Source organism: Catharus ustulatus, unplaced genomic scaffold (assembly GCF_009819885.2).
Source record: "Catharus ustulatus isolate bCatUst1 unplaced genomic scaffold, bCatUst1.pri.v2 scaffold_121_arrow_ctg1, whole genome shotgun sequence".
NCBI lineage: Eukaryota > Metazoa > Chordata > Aves > Passeriformes > Turdidae > Catharus > Catharus ustulatus.
In genome coordinates this window covers 1-26,296 of record NW_024879467.1, presented here as the reverse complement: position 1 = coordinate 26,296, position 26,296 = coordinate 1, and the positions used below count along the sequence as shown (strand labels likewise).

The 26,296-nt window shown below is 66.4% G+C and overlaps 2 protein-coding genes across 2 annotated transcripts in view; one reads left to right on the top strand and one right to left on the bottom strand.

The window, feature by feature from the left end:
• Positions 1–18,178, bottom strand: part of LOC117011367 (protein Smaug homolog 2-like) — a 19,169-nt gene extending 991 nt beyond the window's left edge. The window contains 11 exon segments of the mRNA XM_033086726.2: positions 506–620; positions 2,224–2,379; positions 2,382–2,424; positions 3,156–3,277; positions 3,371–3,456; positions 5,651–5,906; positions 7,029–7,115; positions 9,978–10,087; positions 12,348–12,611; positions 13,561–14,013; positions 17,843–18,178. Of these exon segments, the coding sequence (XP_032942617.1) occupies positions 506–620; positions 2,224–2,379; positions 2,382–2,424; positions 3,156–3,277; positions 3,371–3,456; positions 5,651–5,906; positions 7,029–7,115; positions 9,978–10,087; positions 12,348–12,611; positions 13,561–14,013; positions 17,843–18,038 (1,888 nt within the window). The 5' untranslated portion in view covers positions 18,039–18,178.
• A 6,361-nt stretch (positions 18,179–24,539) lies between these two features.
• On the top strand, positions 24,540–26,288 carry LOC117011366 (leucine-rich repeat and fibronectin type III domain-containing protein 1-like; the record flags this gene model as incomplete). The annotated part of the gene is made up of 2 exons (XM_033086725.1): positions 24,540–24,640; positions 25,994–26,288. A coding segment is annotated over exon 2 (281 nt), but the record flags the coding sequence as incomplete, so codon positions are not given.
• Between the last annotated feature and the right edge of the window lie 8 nt (positions 26,289–26,296).

Genomic DNA, 26,296 nt, shown 5'->3' with positions numbered 1-26,296 from the left:
CCCCATCCCTGAGCCCACCCCCTCACGGATCCCCCTCCCCATTTTTGGGGCCCCCTCCCCATTTTGGGGCGCTCCTCACCCCTTTACCCTCCCCCAGAAATCAACACAGGAACTCCCCCCCCGGTTTTTTTGGGCTCCTCATTTTATGGACCCCCCCCATTTTCTGTGTCCCCCCCATTTTCTGTGTCCCCCCCATTTTTTTGTGTCCCCCCCCTCATTTTTTGGGGTCTCTCTCCGTTTTTTGGGGTCTCTCTCCGTTTTCCGCACTCCCCCGTTTTTGCGTCCCCATTTCCTGTTTCCCATTTCCGGTCCCTCCCCGTTTTGTGCCCCCCCCACTTCCTGTCCGCCCCTTTTTGTGTCCCCTCCCGGTTTGTATCCCACCATTTTTGGTTCCCCCCATTTTTTGTTCCCCCCTATTTTGTCCCCCCAATTTTTGTGTCCCCCCCCCCCAAATTTTCTGTGCCCCCCTCCCCATTTTCTGTGTCCCCCCCGCCCCAGTTTGTACCCTGGGGGAAGGCGAGCAGCGCCGAGCTGTGCACGGGCAGCGAGTGCGTTCTCTGCACGGCCCCGCGGCTCCCGGGGGACCCCCCCGGGCCCCCCCCGGCCCCGAACCAGAGGCTCTGGGGGGGCGAGGAGGGGTCAGGGGGGGTGGGGGCAGCACCCCCGGGTGGGGGAGACCCCCCAAAAGGGGCTGCAGGGGGAGGGGGAGAGGCTCCCACCCCGATGGAACCGAGCGGGGACAGGCGGGTGTGCCCCCCCCCAATAAAACACCGAAATTCTCCCCGAAATCCTCCCCAAAACTCCCAAAAATCCCCCAAAAATCCTCCCCAAACCCTCCCCAAAATCCTCATCTGTGCCCTAAAATCCTCCCCCAAAATCCTTCCCAAAATCCCTCCCCAAAATCTCCCCAAATCCCCCCCAAACCTCCCAAACTCTCCCCAAAAATCCCCCCAAATTCCTCCCCAGAATCCCCCAAAACTCCCAAAATCCCCCGAAATCTGCCCAAAATCATCACCTGCCCACCAATTTACCCCCAAAATCCTCCCCCAGACCCCTCCCCAATCCCCATCTCCCCCCAAACCCCCCCAAAATCCCCCCAAAAATCCCCCAAATCCCCCCCCAAAATCCACCAAATCCTCCCCAAAATCGCCCCCAAACTCCCAAAATCTCCCCAAATCTCCCCCTGCCCACCAATCCCCCCCCAAAATCCTCCCCCAGACCCCTCCCCAATCCCCATGTCCCCCCAAAATCCCCCCAGACCCCCCCAAAACTCCCAAATTCCCCCCAAAATCTGTCCCAAACCTCCCAAAATCCCCCTCAAAACTCCCGAAACCCCCCAAATTCTCCCCAAAATCCCCCCCTGCCCACCAATTCACCCCCAAAATCCTCCCCCAGACCCCCTCCCCAATCCCCATCTCCCCCCAAAATCCCCCCAGACCCCCCCAAAACTCCCAAATTCCCCCCAAAATCCTCCCCAAAATCTCACCCAAACTCCCAAAATCTCCCCAAAATCCTGACCTGCTCACCAATTCACCCCCAAAATCCCCCCCCAGACCCCTCCCCAATCCCCATCTCCCCCCAAAATCCCCCCAGACCCCCCCAAACCCCCCCAAAACTCCCAAATTCCCCCCAAAATCTGTCCCAAACCTCCCAAAATCGCCCTCAAAACTCCCAAAATCCCCCAAATTCTCCCCAAAATCCCCCCTGCCCACCAATTCACCCCCAAAAATCCTCCCCCAGACCCCTCCCCAATCCCCAAAACCCCCCTCAAATCCCCCCCTCAAATCCCCCCCAAAATCCCCCAAAATCCCCCCCAAATCCCTCCCAAAATCTGTCCCAAACCTGCCAAAAACCCCCCCAAAACTCCCAAAATCCCCCCAAATCCCCACCCGCCCACCAATTCACCCCCAGAATCCTCCCCCAGACCCCTCCCCAATCCCCCCAGACCCCCCCTCAATTCCTTGCCAGACTCCCCCCCCCAAATCCCCCCCAAATCCCCCCCAAATCCTCCCCAAAACTCCCGAAACCCCCCAAAATCCCCCCAAAATCTCACCCAAACTCCCAAAATCCCCCGAAATCTCCCCAAAATCATCACCTGCCCACCAATTCACCCCCCAGAATCCTCCCCCAGACCCCTCCCCAATCTCCATCTCCCCCCAAACCCCCCCCCAGACCCCCCCAAACCCCCCCAAACCCCCCCCAAATTCCCCCCCACCCCCTCACCTGCCGTCCCTGCGCGCCCAGCGGGGCGGGGGGCGCTCCCAGGGGGGCTCTGGGCGCCCCCCCGGGGGGTCCCAGCAGCCCCAGGCGGGCGGGGGGGGGCAGGGCCCGGGGGGGCAGCGCGAAGGGGCGGGACCCCCCCCCCCCGCCGCCCCCCCCCCCACAGAGCCAGCTATGGGGAGCGAGTTGGAGCCGAAGGCCCAGCTGGGGGGACACAGGGGGGGTCAGGGGGAGAATGAGACCCCCAGAGACCCCCCCACAAATAGCAGAGACTCCCCCAGAACAGGAGAGACCCCCCCAAAAAGGGGAGACCCCCCCCAAAATGGGGAGAAAGGTAAAGTGGGGAGGGGGAAGAGATTTCTTTGATCCCCCCAAATTGCCCCAGACCCCCCCCCAAATTTCAGGGGGTGGAACAGGGATCGAGCTCCACACATGGGGGGGTCTGGGGGCATTTTGGGGAGGGGTCCCAAGCAGCCCCCAAACCCCACCCAGGGCACAGAGAGAGACTGGGGGGGTGGGAACGGGGATTGGGGAGGGGTCCTGGACCCCCCCAGGTACCTTTTGGGGGGGTCATGGGGGGCTCCCAGAGCTATGGTGGGGGTCCCAGTGCTATGGTGGGAGTCCCACACCCCCGGGTATCTTTTGGGGGGGTCCCAGAGCTATTGGGGAGGGGTCCCAATGCCATGGGGGGGTCCCAGTTCTATGGGAGGGGTCCCACCCCCCCGGGTACCTTTTTGGGGGTGGTCCCAGTGCCATGGGGGGGTCCCAGTGCCATGGTGGGATCATGGGGGGGTCCCAGCCCCCCCAGGTACCTTTTGGGGGGATCATGGGGGTGGTCCCAGCCCCCCCAGTACCTTTTTGGGGGGTCCCAGTGCCATGGGGGGATCGTGGGGGGGTCCCAGCACTATGGGGAGGGGTCCCACCCCCCCGGGTACCTTTTTGGGGGCCGGTATCCGGGGGGGCCGTCCAGGGGCCCCTTCTTGGGGAAGGCGCGGAGCAGCTTCAGCACCTGCTGCTTCCAGGACTGGAGCCGCTTCTTCTGCGTCTCCGTGAACGCCTGGGGGGGTCGGGGGGGGTCAGGGGGGGTCAGGGGGGGTCACGGGGGTGGGGGGGCGCACAGAGACCCCCGGGAGCCCCCCCAGGCCGGTACCTCGTGGCTCAGGCACTTCTCGAGCAGCTGGAGGTAAGTGGTGATGTTCTCCTCGTCCGGCCGCGACACCAGCAGCTGGGTGCACACTGAGGGGGGGTCGGGGGGTCAAAACCCCCCAAAATCCCCTAAAAACTGCCCCAAAAACTGACCTGGGACCCCCCCAGCAGCTGGGTGCACACTGCGGGGGGGTGGGGGGCAAAAATTACCCAAAAACTGCCCCAAAACTGCCCAAAAACTGCCCCAAAAACTGTCCTGGGACCCCCCCAGGAGCTGGGTGCACACTGCGGGGGGGTCAGGGGTAAAAACCCCCCAAAACTGCCCCAAAAACCACCCCAAAAACTGCCCCACATCCCCCCAGGAGCTGGGTGCACACTGCGGGGGGGTCAGGGGTCAAAACCCCCCAAAAACCACCCCAAAAACCGCCCCAAAAACTGCCCCAAAAACCACCCCAAAACTGCCCCAGCAGCTGGGTGCACACTGCGGGGGGGTCAGAACCCAAAAACTGCCCCAAAAACTGACCTGGGACCCCCCCAGGAGCTGGGTGCACACTGCGGGGGGGTCAGAGCCCAAAAACTGACCCAAAATCACCCAGAACTGCCCCAAAAACTGCCCCAGGAGCTGGGTGCACACTGAGGGGGGGTCAGACCCCAAAAACTGCCCCAAAATCCCCAAAAACTGCCCCAAAATCCCCACAAAATACCCACAAAACTGCCCCAGACCCCCCCAGGAGCTGGGTGCACACTGAGGGGGGGGTCGGGGGTCAAAAATCCCCAAAAACCACCCCAAATCCCCCAAAAATCACCCTAGGATCCCCCCAGGAGCTGGGTGCACACTGCGGGGGGGGTCGGGGGGTCAAAAATCCCCCAAAACTGCCCAAAAAACCACCCCAAAAACTGCCCCAAATCCCCCCAAAACCTGCCCCACATCCCCCCAGGAGCTGGGTGCACACTGCGGGGGGGTCAGAACCCAAAAACTGCCCCAAAAACCACCCCAAATCCCCCCAAAACTGCCCCAAACCCCCCCAGGAGCTGGGTGCACACTGCGGGGGGGTCGGGGGGCAAAAATGACCCAAAACCCCCAAAAACTGCCCCAAAAACTGCCCCAAAAACTGCCCCAAAACTGCCCCAGGATGCCCCAAACCCCGCCCCAACACCCTGGAAAACCCCCAGCCCCCTCCCCAATTCAGGGACCCCTCCCCAATTCAGGGACCCCTCCCCAAATCAGGGACCCCCCTCCCCAAATCAGGGACCCCTCCCCTCGCTCACCCTTGCCCATGACCCGCGTGAACTGCCCCGGGATGTCCCCAGGATGTCCCCAGGACCCCTCCCCAATTCAGGGACCCCCTCCCCAAATCACAGCCCCCTCCCCACTCACCCTTGCCCATGACCCGCGTGAACTGCCCCAGGATGTCCCCAGGACCCCTCCCCAATTCAGGGACCCCTCCCCACCCCCCGGGACCCCTCCCCAATTCACAGACCCCTCCCCAAATCAGGGACCCGCGTGAACTGCCCCGGGATGTCCCCGGGATGTCCCCAGGATGTCCCCAGGATGTCCCCAGGATGTCCCCAGGATGTCCCCAGGACCCCTCCCCAAATCACAGCCCCCTCCCCTCGCTCACCCTTGCCCATGACCCGCGTGAACTGCCCCGGGATGTCCCCGGGATGTCCCCAGGACCCCTCCCCAATTCAGGGACCCCTCCCCACTCACCCTTGCCCATGACCCGCGTGAACTGCCCCGGGATGTCCCCGGGATGTCCCCAGCCCCCTCCCAAGCCCCCTCCCCACTCACCCTTGCCCATGACCCGCGTGAACTGCCCCGGGATGTCCCTGGGACCCCTCCCCACCCTGGGACCCCCTCCCCAAATCAGAGACCCCTCCCCACTCACCCTTGCCCATGACCCGCGTGAACTGCCCCGGGATGTCCCCAGGACCCCTCCCCACCCCCAGGACCCCTCCCCACCCTCAGGACCCCTCCCCAGGCTCACCCTTGCCCATGACCCGCGTGAACTGCCCCGGGATGTCCCCAGGATGTCCCCAGGACCCCTCCCCAATTCAGGGACCCCTCCCCACTCACCCTTGCCCATGACCCGCGTGAACTGCCCCGGGATGTCCCTGGGATGTCCCCAGGATGTCCCCAGGATGTCCCCAGGACCCCTCCCCACCCTCAGGACCCCTCCCCACGCTCACCCTTGCCCATGACCCGCGTGAACTGCCCCGGGATGTCCCCGGGATGTCCCCAGGATGTCCCCAGCCCCCTCCCAAGCCCCCTCCCCAGTCTCACCCTTGCCCATGACCCGCGTGAACTGCCCCGGGATGTCCCCGTCCGGCACGGCCGCCGCGGGGGGCTCGGCCTCGGGGGGGGGCGCGAAGGCCTCGGGGGGGGCGGGGGTCCCGTCGGGGGGGGCGGGGGTCCCGTCGGGGGCGGGCCCGGGGGGCGGGGGCGCGGCCGGGGGGGGCCGGAAGGCCTTGATGGGGGTGACCAGGATCTGCTGCAGCTCCTGCAGCGCCGTCCACAGGTTGCCCCCCTCGAGGATGTCCTGGTGGGGAGGGGACATCAGGGGACAGCAGGGATGGCAGGGGACAGCAGGGGACAGCAGGGGACAGGAGGGGACAGCAGGGACATGAAGGGACAGCAGGGGACAGCAGGGGACAGCAGGGGACAGCAGGGACAGCAGGGGACAGCAGGGACAGCAGGGACATCAGGGGACAGCAGGGACAGCAGGGGACAGCAGGGACAGCAGGGACAGCAGGGGACATCAGGGACAGCAGGGACAGCAGGGGACAGCAAGGGACAGCAGGGGACAGGAGGGGACAGGAGGGGACAGCAGGGACAGCAGGGGACAGCAGGGACAGCAGGGGACAGCAGGGACAGCAGGGGACATCAGGGCACGACCCCCCCCAGTCCCTCCCAGTCCCCTCCCAGTCCCCTCCCAGTCGCTCCCAGTCCCTCCCAGTTCCCTTTATCCCATTCCCAGTCGCTCCCAGTCCCCTCCCAGCCCCATCCCAGTCCCTCCCAGTCCCTCCCAGTCCCCCCCAATCCCCTCCCAGTCCCCCCCAATCCCCTCCCAATCCCCACCCAGTCGCTCCCAGTCCCTCCCAGTCCCTCCCAGTCCCCTCCCAGTCTCTCCCAGTTCCCTTTATCCCATTCCCAGTCCCTCCCAGTCGCTCCCAGTCCCTCCCAGTTCCCTTTATCCCATTCCCAGTCCCTCCCAGTCCCCCCCCAGCCCCTCCCAGTCCCCTTTATCCCATTCCCAGTCCCCCCCAATCCCCTCCCAGTCCCTCCCAGTCCCTCCCAGTGCCCTTTATCCCATTCCCAGTGCCTCCCAGTTTATCCCAATCCCCCCCAATCCCCTCCCAGTCCCTCCCAGTCCCCTCCCAGTCCCTCCCAGTCCCTCCCAGTTCCCTTTATCCCATTCCCAGTCGCTCCCAGTCCGTCCCAATCCCCTCCCAGTCCCTCCCAGTCCCTCCCAGTCCCCCCCAATCCCCTCCCAGTGCTCCCCAGTCCCATCCCAGTCCCTCCCAGTCCCTCCCAGTTCCCTTTATCCCATTCCCAGTCCCCCCCAATCCCCCCCCAGCCCCTCCCAGTCCCCTCCCAGTCCCGCCCAGCCCCCCCAATCCCCTCCCAGTCGCTCCCAGTCGCTCCCAGTGCCCCCAGTCACCTTCTCCAGCGCCCGGAGCACGCTCTGCCGCTCCCGCAGTTTCTGGATGCTCAGCGCGATTTTGTGCCGGGCGCCCTTGGTCACGTTCTGGGGAGGGGGCGGGGGGGTCACCCCGCTCCCAGTGCTCCCAGTGCCATCCCAGTGACATCCCAGTGCTCCCAGTGCCCCTTCCAGTGCTCCCAGTGACATCCCAGTGCTCCCAGTGCCATCCCAGTACCCTCCCAGTGCCATCCCAGTGCCCCTTGGTCACGTTCTGGGGAGGGGGCGGGGGGGTCACCCCGCTCCCAGTGCTCCCAGTGCTCCCAGTGCCCTCCCAGTGCTCCCAGTGACACCCCAGTGACATCCCAGTGTCATCCCAGTGCCATCCCAGAGCTCCCAGTGACATCCCAGTACCCTCCCAGTGCCCTTACAGTGCCATCCCAGAGCTCCCAGTGACATCCCAGTGCCATCCCAGTACCATCCCAGTGCCATCCCAGTGCCTTCCCAGTGTCCTCCCAGTGCCCTTACAGTGCCATCCCAGTGCTCCCAGTGCCATCCCAGTGCTCCCAGTGCCCTCCCAGTGCCATCCCAGTGCCCTTACAGTGCCCTCCCAGTGCTCCCAGTGACATCCCAGTGCTCCCAGTGCTCCCAGTGCCATCCCAGTGCCTTCCCAGTGCCATCCCAGTGCTCCCAGTGCCATCCCAGCGCTCCCAGTGCTCCCAGTGCACTCCCAGTACCCTCCCAGTGCCCTTACAGTGCCCTCCCAGTGCACTCCCAGTGCTCCCAGTGCCATCCCAGTACCCTCCCAGTGCCATCCCAGTGCCTTCCCAGTGCCATCCCAGTGCTCCCAGTGCCATCCCAGTGCCCTCCCAGTGCCATCCCAGTGCCTTCCCAGTGCCATCCCAGTGCTCCCAGTGCCATCCCAGTGCCATCCCAGTGCCACCCCAGTGCCATCCCAGTGCTCCCAGTGCTCCCAGTGCCATCCCAGTGCTCCCAGTGCCCCTTCCAGTGCTCCCAGTGCCTTCCCAGTGCCTTCCCAGTGCTCCCAGTGCTCTCAGTGCCATCCCAGTGCCATCCCAGTGCTCCCAGTGACATCCAGACCCCTCCCAGTGCCATCCCAGTGCTCCCAGTGCCACCCCAGTGCTCCCAGTGTCCTCCCAGTGCCATCCCAGTGCTCCCAGTGCCATCCCAGTGCTCCCAGTGCCATCCCAGTGCCCTCCCAGTGCTCCCAGTGCCATCCCAGAGCTCCCAGTGCCATCCCAGTGCCATCCCAGTGCTCCCAGTGCCATCCCAGTGTCCTTCCCAGTGTCCTTCCCAGTGCCATCCCAGTGCTCCCAGTGCCATCCCAGTGCCACCCCAGTGCCATCCCAGTGCTCCCAGTGCTCCCAGTGCCATCCCAGTGCCATCCCAGTGCTCCTTCCAGTGCTCCCAGTGCCCCTTCCAGTGCCATCCCAGTGCTCCCAGACCCCTCCCAGTGCCCCCAGTCCCCTCCCAGTCCCCTCCCAGTGCCCCCAGTCTCCTCCCAGCCCCCTCCCAGTCCCCCCCAGTCCCCCCCCAGTCCCATCCCAATCCCCCCAGTGCCCTCCCAGTCCCTCCCAGTGTCCCCAGTCCCCTCCCAGTCCCCCCCAGTCCCTCTCCCAATCCCCCCAGTCCCTCCCAGTCCTCCCAGTCCCCCCAGTCCCTCTCCCAGTGCCCACCTGTGACTCCAGGTGCCCTCCCAGTTCTCCCAGTCCCCTCCCAGCCCCCTCCCAGTCCCCCCCAGTCCCCCCAGTCCCTCTCCCAGTGCCCCCCAGTCCCCCCCAGTCCCCCCCAGTCCCTCCCAGTCCCCCCCAGTCCCCCCCAGTGCCCACCTGTGACTCCAGGTGCCATCCCAGTCCCTCCCAGTGCCCCCAGTGCCCACCTGTGACTCCAGTCCCCTCCCAGTCCCTCCCAGTCCCTCTCCCAGTGCCCACCTGTGACTCCAGGTGCCCTCCCAGTCCCTCCCAGTCCCTCCCAGTGCCCCCAGTGCCCACCTGTGACTCCAGGTGCCCTCACAGTGCACCCCCAGTGCTCCCAGTCCCCCCAGTCCCTCTCCCAGTGCCCACCTGTGACTCCAGGTGCCCTCACAGTCCCTCCCAGTCCCCTCCCAGTCCCTCCCAGTCCCCTCCCAGTCCCTCCCAGTCCCCCCCAGTCCCCCCCAGTGCCCACCTGTGACTCCAGGTGCCCCCCAGTCCCTCCCAGTCCCCTCCCAGTCCCTCCCAGTCCCCTCCCAGTCCCTCCCAGTCCCTCCCAGTCCCCCCCAGTCCCCCCCAGTGCCCACCTGTGACTCCAGGTGCCCCCCAGTCCCTCCCAGTCCCCTCCCAGTCCCTCCCAGTCCCCTCCCAGTCCCTCCCAGTCCCCCCCAGTCCCCCCAGTGCCCACCTGTGACTCCAGGTGCCCTCACAGTCCCTCCCAGCCCCCTCCCAGTCCCTCCCAGTCCCTCCCAGTCCCTCCCAGTCCCCCCCAGTCCCCCCAGTCCCCTCCCAGTCCCCTCCCAGTGCCCCCAGTGCCCACCCGTGACTCCAGGTGCCCTCCCAGTCCCTCCCAGTCCCTCCCAGTCCCCCCAGTGCCCCCAGTGCCCACCTGTGACTCCAGGTGCCCTCCCAGTGCACTCCCAGTGCCATCCCAGTCCCCTCCCAGTCCCCCCCAGTCCCTCCCAGTCCATCCCAGTCCCTCCCAGTCCCCCCAGTCCCTCCCAGTCCCCCCCAGTGCCATCCCAGTCCCCCCAGTCCCTCCCAGTGCCCACCTGTGACTCCAGGTGCCCTCCCAGTCCCCCCCAGTCCCTCCCAGTCCCCTCCCAGTCCCTCCCAGTCCCCTCCCAGTCCCTCCCAGTCCCCCCCAGTCCCCCCAGTGCCCACCTGTGACTCCAGGTGCCCTCACAGTCCCCTCCCAGTCCCCTCCCAGTCCCTCCCAGTCCCTCCCAGTCCCCCCAGTCCCTCCCCCAGTGCCCACCTGTGACTCCAGGTGCCGCTCCGTCAGCGTCATCATCTCCTCGTAGCTCATCTGCGCGAACAGCGCCGCGTACTTGTGCAGCCGCAGGCTCTTGAGCCACGAGGGCACGTCTGGGGGGCAGGGGGGGGGGGGGTGAGGGGACAGCGACCCCCAGAGCCACCCCAGAGCCACAGCGACCCCCAGAGCCACCCCAAAACCCACAGAGCCCCCCAAACCCACAGAGCCCCCAGAGCCACCCCAAAAACCTCCAGAGCCACCCCAAAAACCCCAGAGCCACCCAGAGCCCCCAGAACCCCCAGAGACCCCCAGAGCCACCCCAAAACCCACAGAGGGGACGTCTGGGGGGCACGGGGGGGGGGGGAAAGTGAGGGGACAGCGACCCACAGAGACCCCCCAAAAACCAGAGCGACCCCCAGAGCCACCCCAGAGCCACCCCAAAAACCAGAGAGCCACCCAGAGCCAGCGCAGGACCCCCAGAGCCACCCCAAAAACCTCCAGAGCCCCCAGAGCCCCCCACAACCCACAGAGCCACCCCAAACACCCACAGCGACCCCCAGAGCCACCCAAAAACCCTCAGAGCCCCCAGAGCCACCCCAAAACCCACAGAGCCCCCCCAAAACCCACAGAGCCACCCAGGAACCCACAGCGACCCCCAGAGCCACCCCAAAACCCCCAGAGCCCCCCAGAGCCCCCCAGAGCCAGCCCAAAACCCACAGGACCCCCAGAGACCCCCAAAACCCACAGAGCCCCCAGAGCCCCCCAGAGCCACCCCAAAAACCAGAGAGCCACCCAGAGCCCCCCAAAACCCACAGCGACCCCCAGAGCCCCCCAGAGCCACCCCAAAACCCACAGCGACCCCCAGAGACCCCTCAAAACCCACAGAGCCACCCAAAACCCACAGAGCCACCCAAAACCCACAGAGCCACCCCAGAGCCACCCAGAGCCCCCCAAAACCCACAGCGACCCCCAGAGCCCCCCAGAGCCACCCCAAAACCCACAGCGACCCCCAGAGACCCCTCAAAACCCACAGAGCCACCCAAAACCCACAGAGCCAGCCCAAAACCCACAGAGCCACCCAGGGCCCCCCCAAAAACCCACAGAGCCACCAGAACCCCCCAGGACCCCCAGAATCCCCCCAGGACACCCCCAGAGCCCCCCAGAGCCCCCCCAAGCCCCCCCAAAAACCCACAGAGCCCCCCAGGAACCCCCAGAACCCCCCAAAGCCCCCACAAAGCCCCCCCAGAGCCCCCCCAGAACCCCCCCAGGACCCCCAGAGCCCCCCCAAACCCCCCCCAAAGTCCCCCCAGGACCCCCAAAGCCCCCCCAGAATCACCCCAGGACCCCCCCAAGGACCCCCAGAGCCCCCCCAGAATCCCCCAGAGCCCCCCTAGAGCTCCCCCAGGACCCCCAAAGCCTCCCCAGAACCCCCAGAGCCCCCCCAAAACCCCCCAGAGCCCCCCCAGGACCCCCCCAGAGCCCCCAGGACCCCCAAAGCCCCCCCAGGACCCCCAGATCCCCCCCAGAACCCCCCAAACCCTCCCAGAACCCCCCCAGGATCCCCCCCAAGCCCCCCCAAAGCCCCCCTAGAGCCCTCCAGGACCCCCAGAGCCCCTCCAGAGCCCCCCTAGAGCCCCCCAGGACCCCCAAATTTCCCCCCAGAGCCCCCCCAGGACCCCCAGAGCCCCCCCAGATCCCCCCCAAACCCCCCCAGGACACCCAGAGCCCCCCAAAGCCCCCCAGAGCCCCCCCATAACCCCCAGAACCCCCCCAGAGCCCCCCCAGAGCCCCCCCAGAACCCCTCCAAAACCCCCAGAACCCCCCCAGATCCCCCCAAAGCCCCTCCAGGACCCCCCCAGAATCCCCCAGAACGCCCCCAGAACCCCCCAGGACCCCCAGAGCCCCCCCAAAGCCCCCCCAGAACCCCCCCCAGAGCCCCTCCAAAACCCCCAGAGCCCCCCAGGACCCCCAGAGCCCCCCCAAAACCCCCCAGAGCCCCCCCAGAACCCCCCCAAAACCCACAGCGACCCCCAGAGCCACCCCAAAACCCACAGCGACCCCCAGAGCCACCCCAAAACCCAGAGCGACCCCAGAGCCACCCCAAAACCCACAGAGCCCCCCCAGGACCCCCAGAACCCCCCAAAGCCTCCCCAGAACCCCTCCAAAGCCCCCCCAGGACCCCCAGATCACCCCAGGACCCCCCCAGGACCCCCAGAACCCCCAGAGCCCCCCCAGAATCCCCCAGGACCCCCCAGGACCCCCCAGAACCCACCCAGAGCCCCCCAAACCCCCCAAGAACCCGCCCAGGACCCCCAAAGCCCCCCCAGAACCCCCTAGGACCCCCAAAGCCCCCCCCCCAGGACCCCCGCCCACCCTTCATGCCGCTGCCGTCCTCCTGGAAGGAGTTCCTCCCGCCGGGCTCCTCGGTGTGCTCGCTGCCCGACGAGGCCACGCTGCTCTGGGGGGACAGCGGCGCGTGCTCCCCGAACGCGGGGGGGGCCCCTCGGGGGGCTGGGGGGGCGGCGGGGGGCTCCTCGGGACCCCCCCAGTCCCCGCCAGGGCCGGGGGGCTGGGGGCTGCCGGGCACCAGGGCCAGGGAGCGCTTCAGGGGGCTGGGGTGGAGCTGGCACGGCAGGGCTGGGGGGACAGGGGGGGGGAAAAGGGTCAGGGGGGGCAACAGAGACCCCTCCCCACCCCTGGGGTCTGTGCTACAGCCCCACGGGGTCAGACCACCCCCCAAATCCCACCTTGATCTCCAGGGTTCCTCTAGGCTCTCCCTTCTCCCCCTGTCCAGCCTCTTCCCCCCAGTGGGACCCCCTCCCTGTCCCCACTGCCCCCTCCCCAACCCTTTTCCTGTTCCCCCAGTTTGTGCCCCATTTCCCCCAGTTTCTCCCCATTTCTCCAGTTCCCACCCCATTTCCCCCAGTCCCTGCTCCGTTCCCCCAGTTCCTCCCCATTTCCCCCATTTCCCCCCGTTTCTCCACAGTTCCTGCCCCGTCCCCCCAGTTTCTCCCCATTTCCCCCAGTTCCTGCCCCGTTCCCCCCAGTCCCCTTCCCCATTTCCCCTCCCTTTTTCCCATTCCCCCAGTTCCTGCCCCCAGTTCCCGCCCCGTTCCCCTCCTCTTTCCCCATTCCCCCAGTTTCTCCCTGTTCCCCCAGTTCCCGCCCTGTTCCCGCCCCGTTCCCCCAGTTCCTTTCCCCTTTTCCCCATTCCCCCAGTTTCTCCCATTTCCCCCAGTTTCTCCCCAGTTCCCGCCCCATTCCCCTCCCCTTTCCCCCAGTTCCTTTCCCCGTCCCCCCATTCCTGCCCCATTTCCCCCAGTTTTCCCCCCATTTCCTCCCATTTCCCCCATTCCTGCCCCATTCCCCCAGTTCCTTTCCCCTTTTCCCCATTCCCCCAGTCCCTACCCCATTCCCCCAGTTCCCACCCCGTTCCCCCAGTTCCCACCCCGTTCCCCCAGTTTCTCCCCAGTCCCTGCCCCGTTCCCCCAGTTCCTTTCCCCTTTTCCCCGTTCCCCCAGTTCCCGCCCCGTTCCCTGCCCCATTCCCCCAGTTTCTCCCCAGTTCCCGCCCCGTTCCCCGGTACCTCCGGGCGCCTGGAACGGGGGGTGTCCGTTCTCCCGGGGGGCCGTGCCCGCCGGGTGCTGCTCTGCCCACGCCCCGCCGCCCCCTCCGGCCGCGCTGCTCCCCCCACCACCGCCACCCCCGGGCTCGGGGGGCTCCGGGGGCCACTCGTGGGCCGGGGGCCGGCGCTGGGGGGGCCCGGGCGGGGCCAGGCGCTCCTCCAGGTGCCCGAGCCACAGGGCCAGCGCGCTGCGGTCGTCGGCCGTGGTGGCCGGGTGGATGAGCGCGTAGGAGAGCAGCTGCCGCGACTCCTCCACGCAGCGATTGCTCTCGATGGCGTCCGCCAGCACCTTCTGCAGCCGCTTCATGTACTCGGCCTTGGCCGCCGCGTTGCCCGGCTGCAGCAGCGGCAGGTGGGCCAGGAGCAGGGCCACGGCGGCCTCGGCGGGCTCCTGGGGCCACTGCGAGATGGCAGCTGGGACAGGGACAAGGACAGGGTCAGGGACACGGTCAGCAGGGACAGGGACAGGGTCAGCAGGGCCACGGCGGCCTCGGCGGGCTCCTGGGGCCACTGCGAGATGGCAGCTGGGACAGGGGACAAGGACAGGGACAGGGTCAGCAGGGCCATCAGAGCCTCAGCGGGCTCCTGGGGCCACTGCGAGATGGCAGCTGGGACAGGGACAAGGACATGGTCAGCAGGGACAGGGACACGGGACAGACACGGTCAGCAGAGACAGGGACAGGGACACAGTCAGCAGGGACAGTGACACAGGACAGACAGGGTCAGCAGGGCCACCAGAGCCTCAGCCGGCTCCTGGGGCCACTGCGAGATGGCAGCTGGGATGGGGACAAGGACAGGGACAGGGACACGGTCAGCAGGGACAGTGACACAGGATAGACACGGTCAGACAGGGTCAGCAGGGCCACGGCGGCCTCGGCGGGCTCCTGGGGCCACTGCGAGATGGCAGCTGGGACAGGGGACAAGGACAGTGACAAGGACACGGTCAGCAGGGACAGGGACAGGGGACAGAGATGGTCAGCAGGGACAGGGACACGGTCAGCAGGGCCACGGCGGCCTCGGCGGGCTCCTGGGGCCACTGCGAGATGGCAGCTGGGACAGGGACAAGGACACGGTCACCAGAGCCACCAGAACCTCGGCGGGCTCCTGGGGCCACTGCGAGATGGCAGCTGGGACAGGGGACACACATGATCAGCTGGGACAGTGACAGGGCACAGACACGGTCAGCAGGGACAAGGACACGGTCAGCAGGGCCACCAAAACCTCAGTGGCCTCCTGGGGCCACTGCGAGATGGCAGCTGGGACAGGGGACACACATGGTCAGCTGGGACAGGGACACGGTCAGCAGGGACACACACGGTCACCAGGGACAGGGACACGGTCAGCAGGGACAGTGACACAGGACAGACACGGTCAGCAGGGCCACGGCGGCCTCGGCGGGCTCCTGGGGCCACTGCGAGATGGCAGCTGGGATGGGGACAGGGACACGGTCACCAGGGCCACCAGAACCTCAGCGGGCTCCTGGGGCCACTGCGAGATGGCAGCTGGGACAGGGGACACACATGGTCAGCTGGGACAGTGACAGGGCACAGACACGGTCAGCAGGGACAGTGACAGGGTCAGCAGGGCCACGGCGGCCTCGGCGGGCTCCTGGGGCCACTGCGAGATGGCAGCTGGGACAGGGGACAAGGACAGGGACAGGGACACGGTCAGCAAGGACAGAGACAGGGACAGGGACAGGGTCAGTAAGGCCACGGCGGCCTCGGCGGGCTCCTGGGGCCACTGCGAGATGGCAGCTGGGACAGGGGACAGGGACAGGGAACAGGGACACGGTCAGCAGGGACAGGGACAGGGGACAGAGATGGTCAGCAGGGACAGGGACAGGGTCAGCAGGGCCACCAGAGCCACAGTGTGCTCCTGGGGCCACTGCGAGATGGCAGCTGAGATGGGGACAGGGACATGGTCAGCAGGGACAGGGACACGGTCAGCAAGGACAGGGACAGGGACACAGTCAGCAGGGACAGGGACAAGGACAGGGACACGGTCAGCAGGGCCACGGCGGCCTCGGCGGGCTCCTGGGGCCACTGCGAGATGGCAGCTGGGATGGGGACAGGGACACGGTCAGCAGAGACAGGGACAGAGACAGGGACACGGTCAGCAGGGACAGGGACAGGGGACAGACATGGTCAGCAGGGCCACAGCCACCTCAGTGGGCTCCTGGGGCCACTGCGAGATGGCAGCTGGGACAGGGACACGGTCAGCAGGGACAGGGACACGGTCAGCAGGGCCACCAGACCCTCAGCGGGCTCCTGGGGCCACTGCGAGATGGCAGCTGGGATGGGGACAGGGACAGGGTCAGGGACATGGTCAGCAGGGACAGGGACAGACACGGTTACCGGGGACAGACACGGTCACCAGGGACAGAGACAGACACGGTCAGCATGGACAGGAGACAGGGACACACAGGGTCAGCAAGGACAGGGACAGACACGGTCACCAGGAACACGGACACGGTCAGCAGGAACAGATATGGTCAGCAGGGACAAGGGACACACACAGTCACCAGGGACACACACGGTCAGCACGGACAGTGACAGGGCACAGACACGGTCAGCAGGGACAGGGACAGGGTCAGCAGCGACAAGGACAGGGTCAGCACGGACAGACACGGTCAGCATGGACAGGGACAGACACGGTCACCAAGGACAGGGACAGACACGGTCACCAGTGACAAACACGGTCAGCACAGACAGGCGACACACAGGGACGGGACCTGGCGACCCCTGAGACCCCAGAAGGCACAAGGACCCCCAGGGACCCCTGTAACCCCCCCAGACACCCCCCAGACCCCCATAACCGCTGTCACCCCCCAGACAACCCCCCAGACCCCATAACCGCTGTCACCCCCCAGACAATCCCCCAGACCCCCATAACCGCTGTCACCCCCCAGACAATCCCCCAGACAATCCCCCAGACCCCATAACCGCTGTCACCCCCCAGACACCCCCCAGACACCCATAACCGCTGTCACCCCCCCAGACACCCCCCAGACAATCCCCCAGACCCCCATAACCGCTGTCACCCCCCCAGACACCCCCCAGACAATCCCCCAGACCCCCGTAACCGCTGTCACCCCACAGACACCCCCCAGACCCCTCACAGACCCCCATAACCGCTGTCACCCCCCAGAGAATCCCCAGACCCCATAACTGCTGTCACCCCCCAGACAATCCCCCAGACCCCTCACGGACCCCCATAACCGCCGTCACCCCCCAGACAGACATCCCCCAGACCCCATAACCGCTGTCACCCCCCAGACAATCCCCCAGACCCCATAACCGCTGTCACCCCCCAGACAATCCCCCAGACAATCCCCCAGACCCCCATAACCGCTGTCACCCCCCAGACAATCCCCCAGACCCCATAACCGCTGTCACCCCCCAGACAATCCCCCAGACCCCATAACCGCTGTCACCCCCCAGACAATCCCCCAGACAACCCCCAGACCCCCATAACCGCTGTCACCCCCCAGACAACCCCCCAGACACCCCCCAGACCCCATAACCGCTGTCACCCCCCAGACAATCCCCCAGACAACCCCCAGACCCCCATAACCGCTGCCACCCCCCACACACCCCCCAGACCCCATAACCGCTGTCACCCCCAGACAGTCCCCCAGATCCCATAACCGCTGTCACCCCCCAGACAATCCCCCAGACAATCCCCCAGACCCCCATAACCGCTGTCACCCCCCAGACAATCCCCCAGACCCCCATAACCGCTGTCACCCCCCAGACACCCCCCAGACAATCCCCCAGACAGCCCCCAGACCCCATAACCGCTGTCACCCCCCAGACAATCCCCCAGACCCCCATAACCGCTGTCACCCCCCAGGCACCCCCCAGACAATCCCCCAGACCCCATAACCGCTGTCACCCCCCAGACACCCCCCAGACCCCATAACCGCTGTCACCCCCCAGACACCCCCCAGATCCCATAACCGCTGTCACCCCCCAGACACCCCCCCGACAATCCCCCAGACCCCCATAACCGCTGTCACCCCCCAGACACCCCCCAGACCCCATAACCGCTGTCACCCCCAGACACCCCCCAGACCCCCATAACCGCTGTCACCCCCCAGACAATCCCCCAGACACCCCCCAGACCCCCATAACCGCTGTCACCCCCCAGACAATCCCCCAGACCCAACCGTGGCCGCCCCGCCGACCCTCCCGGAGCCCCGCCGACCCTCCCGGCCCCCCGCCGGCCCCGGAGCCCCCCTCACCGGCGCTGTTGGCCTCGGCCTCGAGCAGGTGGATGTCGGGGCAGTCGGCCAGCGAGTGCTCGAGGCAGAGCTGCAGGAAGCGCGCCTGGGTGCGGGTGACGCGCTTGAGCAGCGCCAGCAGTGCCACCGTCTGCTCGCACTCGCTCCAGCCGCGGAACCAGCCGGCCACGATGCCCACCTGGTCCCGGAACATCATGGCTGGGCTGGGGGGCGGCGGGGGGCGAAGGGGACGCGGCCCTGCCCCCCACCTCACGTGGCGGGGGGGCCCCCCCGGGCCGGGCAGCGCATGGGGGGTGCGGGCGGGGGGTGCCGAGGGGCCCCCCCGGGCTGCGAGCGAGGGTGAGGGTCCGGAGGGTCCTGCGGAGAGAGGGGAGCGGGGGTGAAGGGGGGTGGGGACCCCCAGACCGGGAGATCCCCCCCAGGAACCGGGGGAGACACGCGCGACCCCCTCCCGGGGTGACAGGGACCCCCAAAAAGGGACCAAAAAGGGACCAAAAAGGGACCATCCCCGTGAGGATCAAGGATCCTCCCTCAGGGACAGGGACACCCCCCCAAGGGACAAGCGACCCCCAGAGGGTACCAGGGACCACCCCCAAACCGGACACGGGCCCCTCACGGTGACACGGACCCCAAAAACGCCCCCAGGACGGAGCAGGCCCCCCCCTCACCCACAGGGACCCCCACCGGGACACGGCACCGCCGCCCCCCTCAGGACGCCCCTTCCCCGCTCCCCCCGTTCTCCGCCGGGCGCGGGGCGGGGGGCAGGGGGCGCAGGCCCGGCGCTGCCGGGGCCGGTTCCAGGCGCTGGGGCCGGGCCGGGGAAGGGCCGGGGGAGGCCCAGGGAGCGCGGGAGGGGCCCGGAGGGCGCGGGGGGTCCCGCCCTGGGGATGCCGGGGAGGATCCGCGCCGGTCTGGGGGTCCCGGGGGTCGCGGCCGCCCCTCACTCACCACCAGCGCCGCCGCCGCCACCAGCGCCGCCGCCGCCGCCGCGCAACGTCAGCGCGCACGACGCGCACGCTGCGTCACTGCGTCACTGCGTCACGGCGCCGCCGCCAGTGCGCCAATGGGAGGGCGGAGCGGCGCCGGGGCCCCCCGGAGGCCACGCCCGCCGGGCGCGGCGACCAATGGGAGGCCCCGCTCGGGCGCGCGGGCGCGGTGGGGGCGGGGCCGCGGGTGCGCGGTGCTGGGCACGCCCCCTCCGCGCACCCGTCATTCAAAGAGGCCACGCCCTTCCCGCGCGCTGGCGGCGCCGGGGGCGGGGCCTGGGGGCGGGGCCTGGGGGCGGGGCCTGGGAGCCCCCAACGCCCCCAGTGTCCCCCAGTGTCCCCCAGTGTCCCCCAGTGTCCCCCAGTGTTCCCCCAGTACCCCCCAGTGTCCCCCAGTGTCCCCCCAGGGTCCTCCAGTGCCCCCCAGTGCCCCCCCAGTGTCCCCCCAGTGTCCCCCAGTGTCCCCCAGTGTCCCCCCAGTGTCCCCCCAGTGCCCCTCAGTGTCCCCCAGTGTCCCCCCAGTGTCCCCCCAGTATCCCCCAGTGTCCCCCAGTGTCCCTCAATGTCCCCCAGTGTCCCCTCAGTATCCCACAGTGTCCCCCCAGTGTCCCCCCAGTGTCCCCCAGTGTCCCCCCAGTACCCCCCAGTGTCCCCCAGTGTCCCCCCAGGGTCCTCCAGTGCCCCCCAGTGCCCCCCCAGTGTCCCCCCAGTGTCCCCCAGTGTCCCCCACTGTCCCCCCAGTGTCCCCCAGTGCCCCCCCAGTGTCCCCCAGTGTCCCCCCAGTGTCCCCCAGTGCTGTCCAGTGAGTCCCAGTGTTCCCCCAGTGCCCCCCCATTGTCCCTCAGTGTCCCCCAGTGTCCCCCAGTGTCCCCCAGTGTCCCCCAGTATCCTCCAGTGTCCCCCCAGTGTCCCCTCAGTGTCCCCCCAGTGTCCCTCAGTGTCCCCCAGTGCCCCCCAGTGTCCCCCCAATGTCCCCCAGTGTCCCCCAGTGCCCCTCAATGTCTCCCAGTGCCCCCCAGTGTCCCCCCAGTGTCCCCCAATGTCCTCTCAGTGTCCCCAGCCCAGTGTCCCCATGTCCCAGAGTGTCCTTTCAGTGCGTGTCCAGTGCACCCTGGGGTCCGTGTGCCCGTGTGTCCGTGTGTCCATCTCTCCATCTGTCCATGCGTCCATGTGTCTGTATGTCCATGTGTCCATGTGTCCATGTGTCCATGTGTCCGTGTGTCCATGTGTCCATCTGTCCCTGTGGCCATGGGAAGGGGCCTGGGGGGTGTCAGGGAGGGGCTGGGGGAGAACTGGGGGGACACACGGGGGTGTCGCACGGACCGGGGGGGGGTCTGTGGCTCTGTCCCTGTGTCCGTGCGTCCGTCCTTGTGTCCGTGTGTCCGTCCGTGTGTCCATCCGTGTGTCCGTGTGTCCGTGTGTCCATCCGTGTGTCCATTGCTGTGTCCATCCATGTGCCCGTGTGTCCGTCCCTCTGACTGTGTGCCCTTCCCTGTGTCCCTGTGTCCATCCCTGTGTCCGTCCCTCTGTGTCCATCCCTCTGTCCCTGTGTCCCTCTGTCCGTCCGTGTGTCCATCCCTCTGTCCCTCTGTCCATCCCTCTGTCCGTCCCTCTGTCCATCCCTGTGTCCGTCCGTGTGTCCCTGTGTCCATCCCTCTGTCCATGTGTCCATCCCTGTGTCCATCCCTGTGTCCGTCCCTGTGTCCATCCGTGTGTCCCTGTGTCCCTCTGTCCATTCGTGTGTCCGTGTGTTCATCCCCGTGTCCGTGTGTCCATCCGTGTGTCCCTCTGTCCGTCCCTCTGTCCCTCTATCCGTCCGTGTGTCCATCCCTCTGTCCGTCCCTCTGTCCCTCTGTCGATCCCTGTGTCCGTCCCTCTGTCCGTGTGTCCCTCTGTCCATCCCTCTGTCCGTCCGTGTGTCCCTGTGTCCATCCCTCTGTCCATCCCTGTGTCCGTGTGTCCCTCTGTCTGTCCCTCTGTCCGTCCCTCTGTCTGTGTGTCCATCCGTGTGTCCCTCTGTCCGTCCCTGTGTCCATCCGTGTGTCCGTGTGTCCATCCCTGTGTCCATCCCTCTGTCTCTCCGTCCCTCTGTCCCTCTGTCCGTCCGTGTGTCCATCCCTCTGTCCCTCTGTCCCTCCGTCCCTCTGTCCGTCCCTGTGTCCCTCTGTCCGTCCGCGCTCCCGCCGCGCCCCGCCCCGTTTGGCCCCGCCCCGTTTGGCCCCGCCCGGCCCCGCCCCGCCGGTTCTGCGGCTCCGAGCGGCGGCCGCGGCCTCACCGGGGCCTCACCGGGGCCTCACCGGGGCCTCTCCGGGGCCGCACCGGGGCCTCTCCGGGCGGCGGGTCCGGGGCTGCTCCGGGACCCCCGGCACCCCCGGCCCGGCGGCCGCTCCCGGGGCCCTCCCGCATCCCGGCATCCATCCCCGGATCCCCGATCCATCCCGGATTCCGGTTCCCGCATCCATCCCCGCATCCCGGATCCATCCCCGAATCCATCCCCGAATCCCGGCTCCATCCCGGATTCCGGTTCCCGCATCCATCCCCGGTTCCCATTCCCGGTTCCCATCCCCGAATCCCGGATCCATCCCCGGTTCCCGTCCCGGATTCCGGTTCCCGGATCCATCCCTTCAATCCCGGTTCCATCCCCGGTTCCCATCCCGGTTCCCATCCCGCATCCCGGATCCATCTCCTCAATCCCGGTTCCCATCCCCGGTTTCCCCTCCCGGTTCCCGGTGTCCCCCCTCCACCCCGCTCCCCGCTCCCGGTTCCCGGTGCCGCCGGGCCCGTTCCCCCCCGTTCCCCTCCCGTTCCCCCCCCGGTTCCCCCCCCGTCCCCCCCCGGTTCCCTCCCGTTCCCCTCCCGTTCCCCCCCCGATGCCCCCCCGGTAGGGCGAGGCCCGCGCCCCCTCCCCCCCCGAGCGGCGATGGGAGCGTCCGGGGGCTGAGCCCCCCCCCAGGTACCGGCGGGACTGGGGGAACTGGGGGGACTGGGAGGTGCTGGGGCGTGCTGGGATGGACTGGGATGGACTGGGAGGTGCTGGGATGGACTGGGATGGACTGGGCCACGCTGCGATGTACTGGGATGTACTGGGGTGTACTGGGAGGTGCTGGGAGGCACTAGGATGCACTGGGATGTACTGGGATGTACTGGGATGTACGTGGATGCACTGGGGTGTACTGGGATGTACTGGGTCTGGATTGGCTTGCACTGGGCCATACTGGCATGTACTGGGATGTACTGGGATGCACTGGGAGGTGCTGGGATGCACTGGGAGGCACTGGGATGCACTGGGCCACGCTGGGATGTACTGGGATGTACTGGGATGTACTGGGCCACGCTGGGATGCACTGGGTTGCACTGGGCCATACTGGGATGCACTGGGTTGCACTGGGAGATGCTGGGATGCACTGGGCCATGCTGGGATGTACTGGGATGTACTGGGGTGTACTGGGATGCACTGGCATGTACTGGGATGCACTGGGATGTACTGGGATGTACTGGGGTGTACTGGGATGCACTGGCATGTACTGGGATGCACTGGGATGTACTGGGATGCACTGGGATGTACTGGGATGTACTGGGGTGTACTGATTTGCACTGGGATGCACTGGGAGATGCTGGGATGTACTGGGCCATGCTGGGATGTACTGGAATGTACTGGGGTGTACTGGGTCTGCATTGGCTTGCACTGGGCCTACTGGGATGTACTGGGATGCACTGGGCCGCGCTGGGATGTAGTGGCATGTACTGGGATGTACTGGGGTGTACTGGGATGTACTGGGATGTACTGGGATGTACTGGGCCGTACTGGGATGTACTGGGATGCACTGGGATGTACTGGAATGTAGTGGGATGTACTGGCATGCACTGGGTCTGGATTGGCTTGTACTGGGCCATACTGGGATGTACTGGCATGTACTGGGATGTACTGGGATGCACTGGGATGCACTGGGGTGTACTGGGGTGTACTGGCATGTACTGGGATGCACTGGGTCTTCATTGGCATGCACTGGGTCATGCTGGGATGTACTCGGATGTACTGGGGTGTACTGGGATGTACTGGAATGTACTGGGATGCACTGGCATGTACTGGGATGCACTGGGATGTACTGGGGTGTACTGATTTGCACTGGGATGCACTGGGAGATGCTGGGATGTACTGGGCCATGCTGGGATGTACTGGAATGTACTGGGGTGTACTGGGTCTGCATTGGCTTGCACTGGGCCTACTGGGATGTACTGGGATGCACTGGGCCACGCCAGGATGTACTGGGATGTAATGGCATGTACTGGGATGTACTGGGATGCACTGGGCCACGCTGCGATGTACTGGGATGCGCTGGGATGTACTGGGGTGTACTGGCATGTACTGGGTCTGCATTGGCTTGCACTGGGCCATACTGGGATGTACTGGGATGCACTGGGCCGCGCTGGGATGTACTGGGGTGTACTGGTTTGCACTGGGATGCACTGGGATGCACTGGGATGTACTGGGCCATGCTGGGCCATACTGGGATGTACTGGGCCACACCAGGATGTACTGGGATGTACTGGCATGTACTGTGGTGTACTGGGATGCACTGGGATGTACTGGCATGTAGTGGGATGTACTGGGATGCACTGGGATGTACTGGCATGTACTGGCATGTACTGGGCCATACTGGCATGCACTGGGTCTGGATTGGCTTGTACTGGGCTGTGCTGGGATGTACTGGGATGTATTGGCATGCACTGGGATGTGCTGGGCTGTGCTGGGATGTGCTAGGAGGTACTGGGATGTACTGGGATGTGCTGGGCTGTGCTGGGATGTACTGAGGTGTACTGGGATGTACTGGCATGCACTGGGTCTGCATTGGCTTGTACTGGGCCATACTGGGATGTACTGGGATGTACTGGGCCATGCTGGGATGTACTGGGCCATACTGGGATGCACATGGCTATGCTGGGCCATACTGGGATGCACTGGGCCATACTGGGATGCACATGGTTGTGCTGGGCCATGCTGGGATGTACTGGGATGTACTGGGACATGCTGGTCCATACTGGGACATGCTGGTCCATTCTGGTCCATGCTGGGCCATGCTGGTCCGTACTGGTCCATACTGGGCCATACTGGGCCATACTGGTCCATGCTGGGCCATGCTGGTCTGTGCTGGGACATGCTGGGCCATACTGGGCCATACTGGTCTATACTGGGCCGTACTGGGCCGTGTTAACCTGTAAGGGACACTGTGGGGTGTGCACAGGGGATACTGGGCTGAACTGGCTTGGACTGGGCTGAACTGGGCTGGATTTGGCCATACTGGAGTGTGTGGGTCTGTACTGGGCTGCACTGGGCTGTGTTGGTGGATGTGAATCTGTACTGGTCCATACTGGTTCGTACTGGTGGGTACGGGTCTGTAATGGTCTGTAGTGAGGGATATGGAGCCTGTGCTGGTCTGTACTGGTCTGTGCTGGTCTGTGCTGGCCTGTGCTGGTCTGTACTGGCCTGTGCTGGTCCATGCTGGTCTGTACTGGTCTGTGCTGGTTCATACTGGTCTGTACTGGTCCATACTGGCCTGTGCTGGTCTGTACTGATCTGTGCTCATCTGTACTGGTCCATACTGGTCTGTACTGGTCCATACTGGCCTGTGCTGGTCTGTACTGATCTGTGCTGGTCTGTGCTGGTCCATACTGGTCTGTACTGGTCCATACTGGCCTGTGCTGGTCTGTGCTGGTCCATACTGGTCTGTACTGGTCCATACTGGCCTGTCCCCTGTCCCCACAGGCCCCGCGGCGACGCCCAGACAGGACCAACATGGAGCCCTGAGAGGAGGTAATGGGACCACTGGGAGAACTGGGACAACTGGGACAACTGGGACCTCACAGGGATCTCTCTGGGGTCACTGGGACCTCACTGGGATCTCACTGGGATCTCACTGGGATCTCACTGGGACCTCACTGGGGTCACTGGGATCTCTCTGGAATGTCCCTGGGGTCACTGGGAGCTCACTGGGGTCACTGGGATCTAACTGGGAGCTCACTGGGACCTCACTGGGGTCACTGGGATCTCACTGGGGTCACTGGGATCTCACTGGGGTCACTGGGATCTCACTGGGATCTAACTGGGATCTCTCTGGGGTCACTGGGATCTCACTGGGGTCACTGGGATCTAACTGGGAGCTCACTGGGACCTCACTGGGGTCACTGGGATCTCACTGGGGTCACTGGGATCTCTCTGGGGTCACTGGGATCTCACTGGGGTCACTGGGATCTCACTGGGATCTCCCTGGGGTCACTGGGAGCTCACTGGGATCTCACTGGGATCTCTCTGGGGTCAGTGGGATCTAACTGGGATCTCACTGGGATCTCTCTGGGATCTCTCTGGGATCTCACTGGGGTCACTGGGATCTCACTGGGGTCACTGGGATCTAACTGGGATCTCACTGGGATCACTGGGATCTCGTGGTGCGTGTGGGTCTGGCGGGATCTGGCGCGAGCCAAGAGGATCTCTCGGGATCCCTCGGGACAAACGGGATCCGGGATCGTGTGGGGGGGTCCCGGTACCCCCGGGATCTCACGGGGATCCGGTGGGATCTGCCAGGACCTGCTGGGATCCGGGAAATCTGATGGGATCTGGGGTTCTGACAGTGGGACCTGCCAGGATCTGGTGGGATCCGGGGAGATCTGATGGGATCCGGTGGGATCCGGTGGGATCTGCTGGGAACTGTGGGATCTGATGGGATTGGGGGGGTCTGACAGTGGGATCTGCCGGGATCCAGGGGGATCTGTTGGGATCGAGGGGTCTGACTGGCCCCGAGGGATCCAGCGGCTCCCGGTGGGATCTGCTGGGAACTGCTGGGATCTGGGGAGATCTGTTGGGATCTGCTGGGATCTGGGGAGGTCTGATGGGATCTGGTGGGATCTGCTGGGATCGGGGTGTCTGACCGGTCCCGAGGGATCCAGCGGCTCCCAGTGGGATCTGATGGGATCTATTGGGATCCGAGGGGAATCTGTTGGGATCTGCCGGGATCTGGGGAGAGCTGCTGGGATCCGGGGGATCTAATGGGATCGGGAGGGTCTGACCAGCCCCGATGGGATCCAGCGGCTCCCGATGGGATCTGCCGGGATCCGGTGGGACCCGCCGTGCCCCGCCGCCCCCCGTGACCCTCCCCCGGTTCCCCGCCAGGCGCGGCCGTGGGGATGGCGAAGCTGCTGGTGCCGCTGGTGGTGCTGGGGGCCGTGTCCGGGGCGGGGGTCCCGGTGTCGCCGCCGTCGCCGCGGTGTCCCCCGCGCTGCCTGTGCCCCGCGGCCGCGCCCAGCCCGACGCTGCTGTGCGCCCGCACGGGGCTGCTGGCGGTGCCGCCCAGCCTGGACCGCGGCGCCGTGGAGCTGCGCCTCGCCGACAACTTCATCGGCGCCGTGGGCCGCGCCGACTTCGCCAACATGAGCAGCCTGGTGCACCTGACGCTGTCGCGGAACGGGCTGCGCC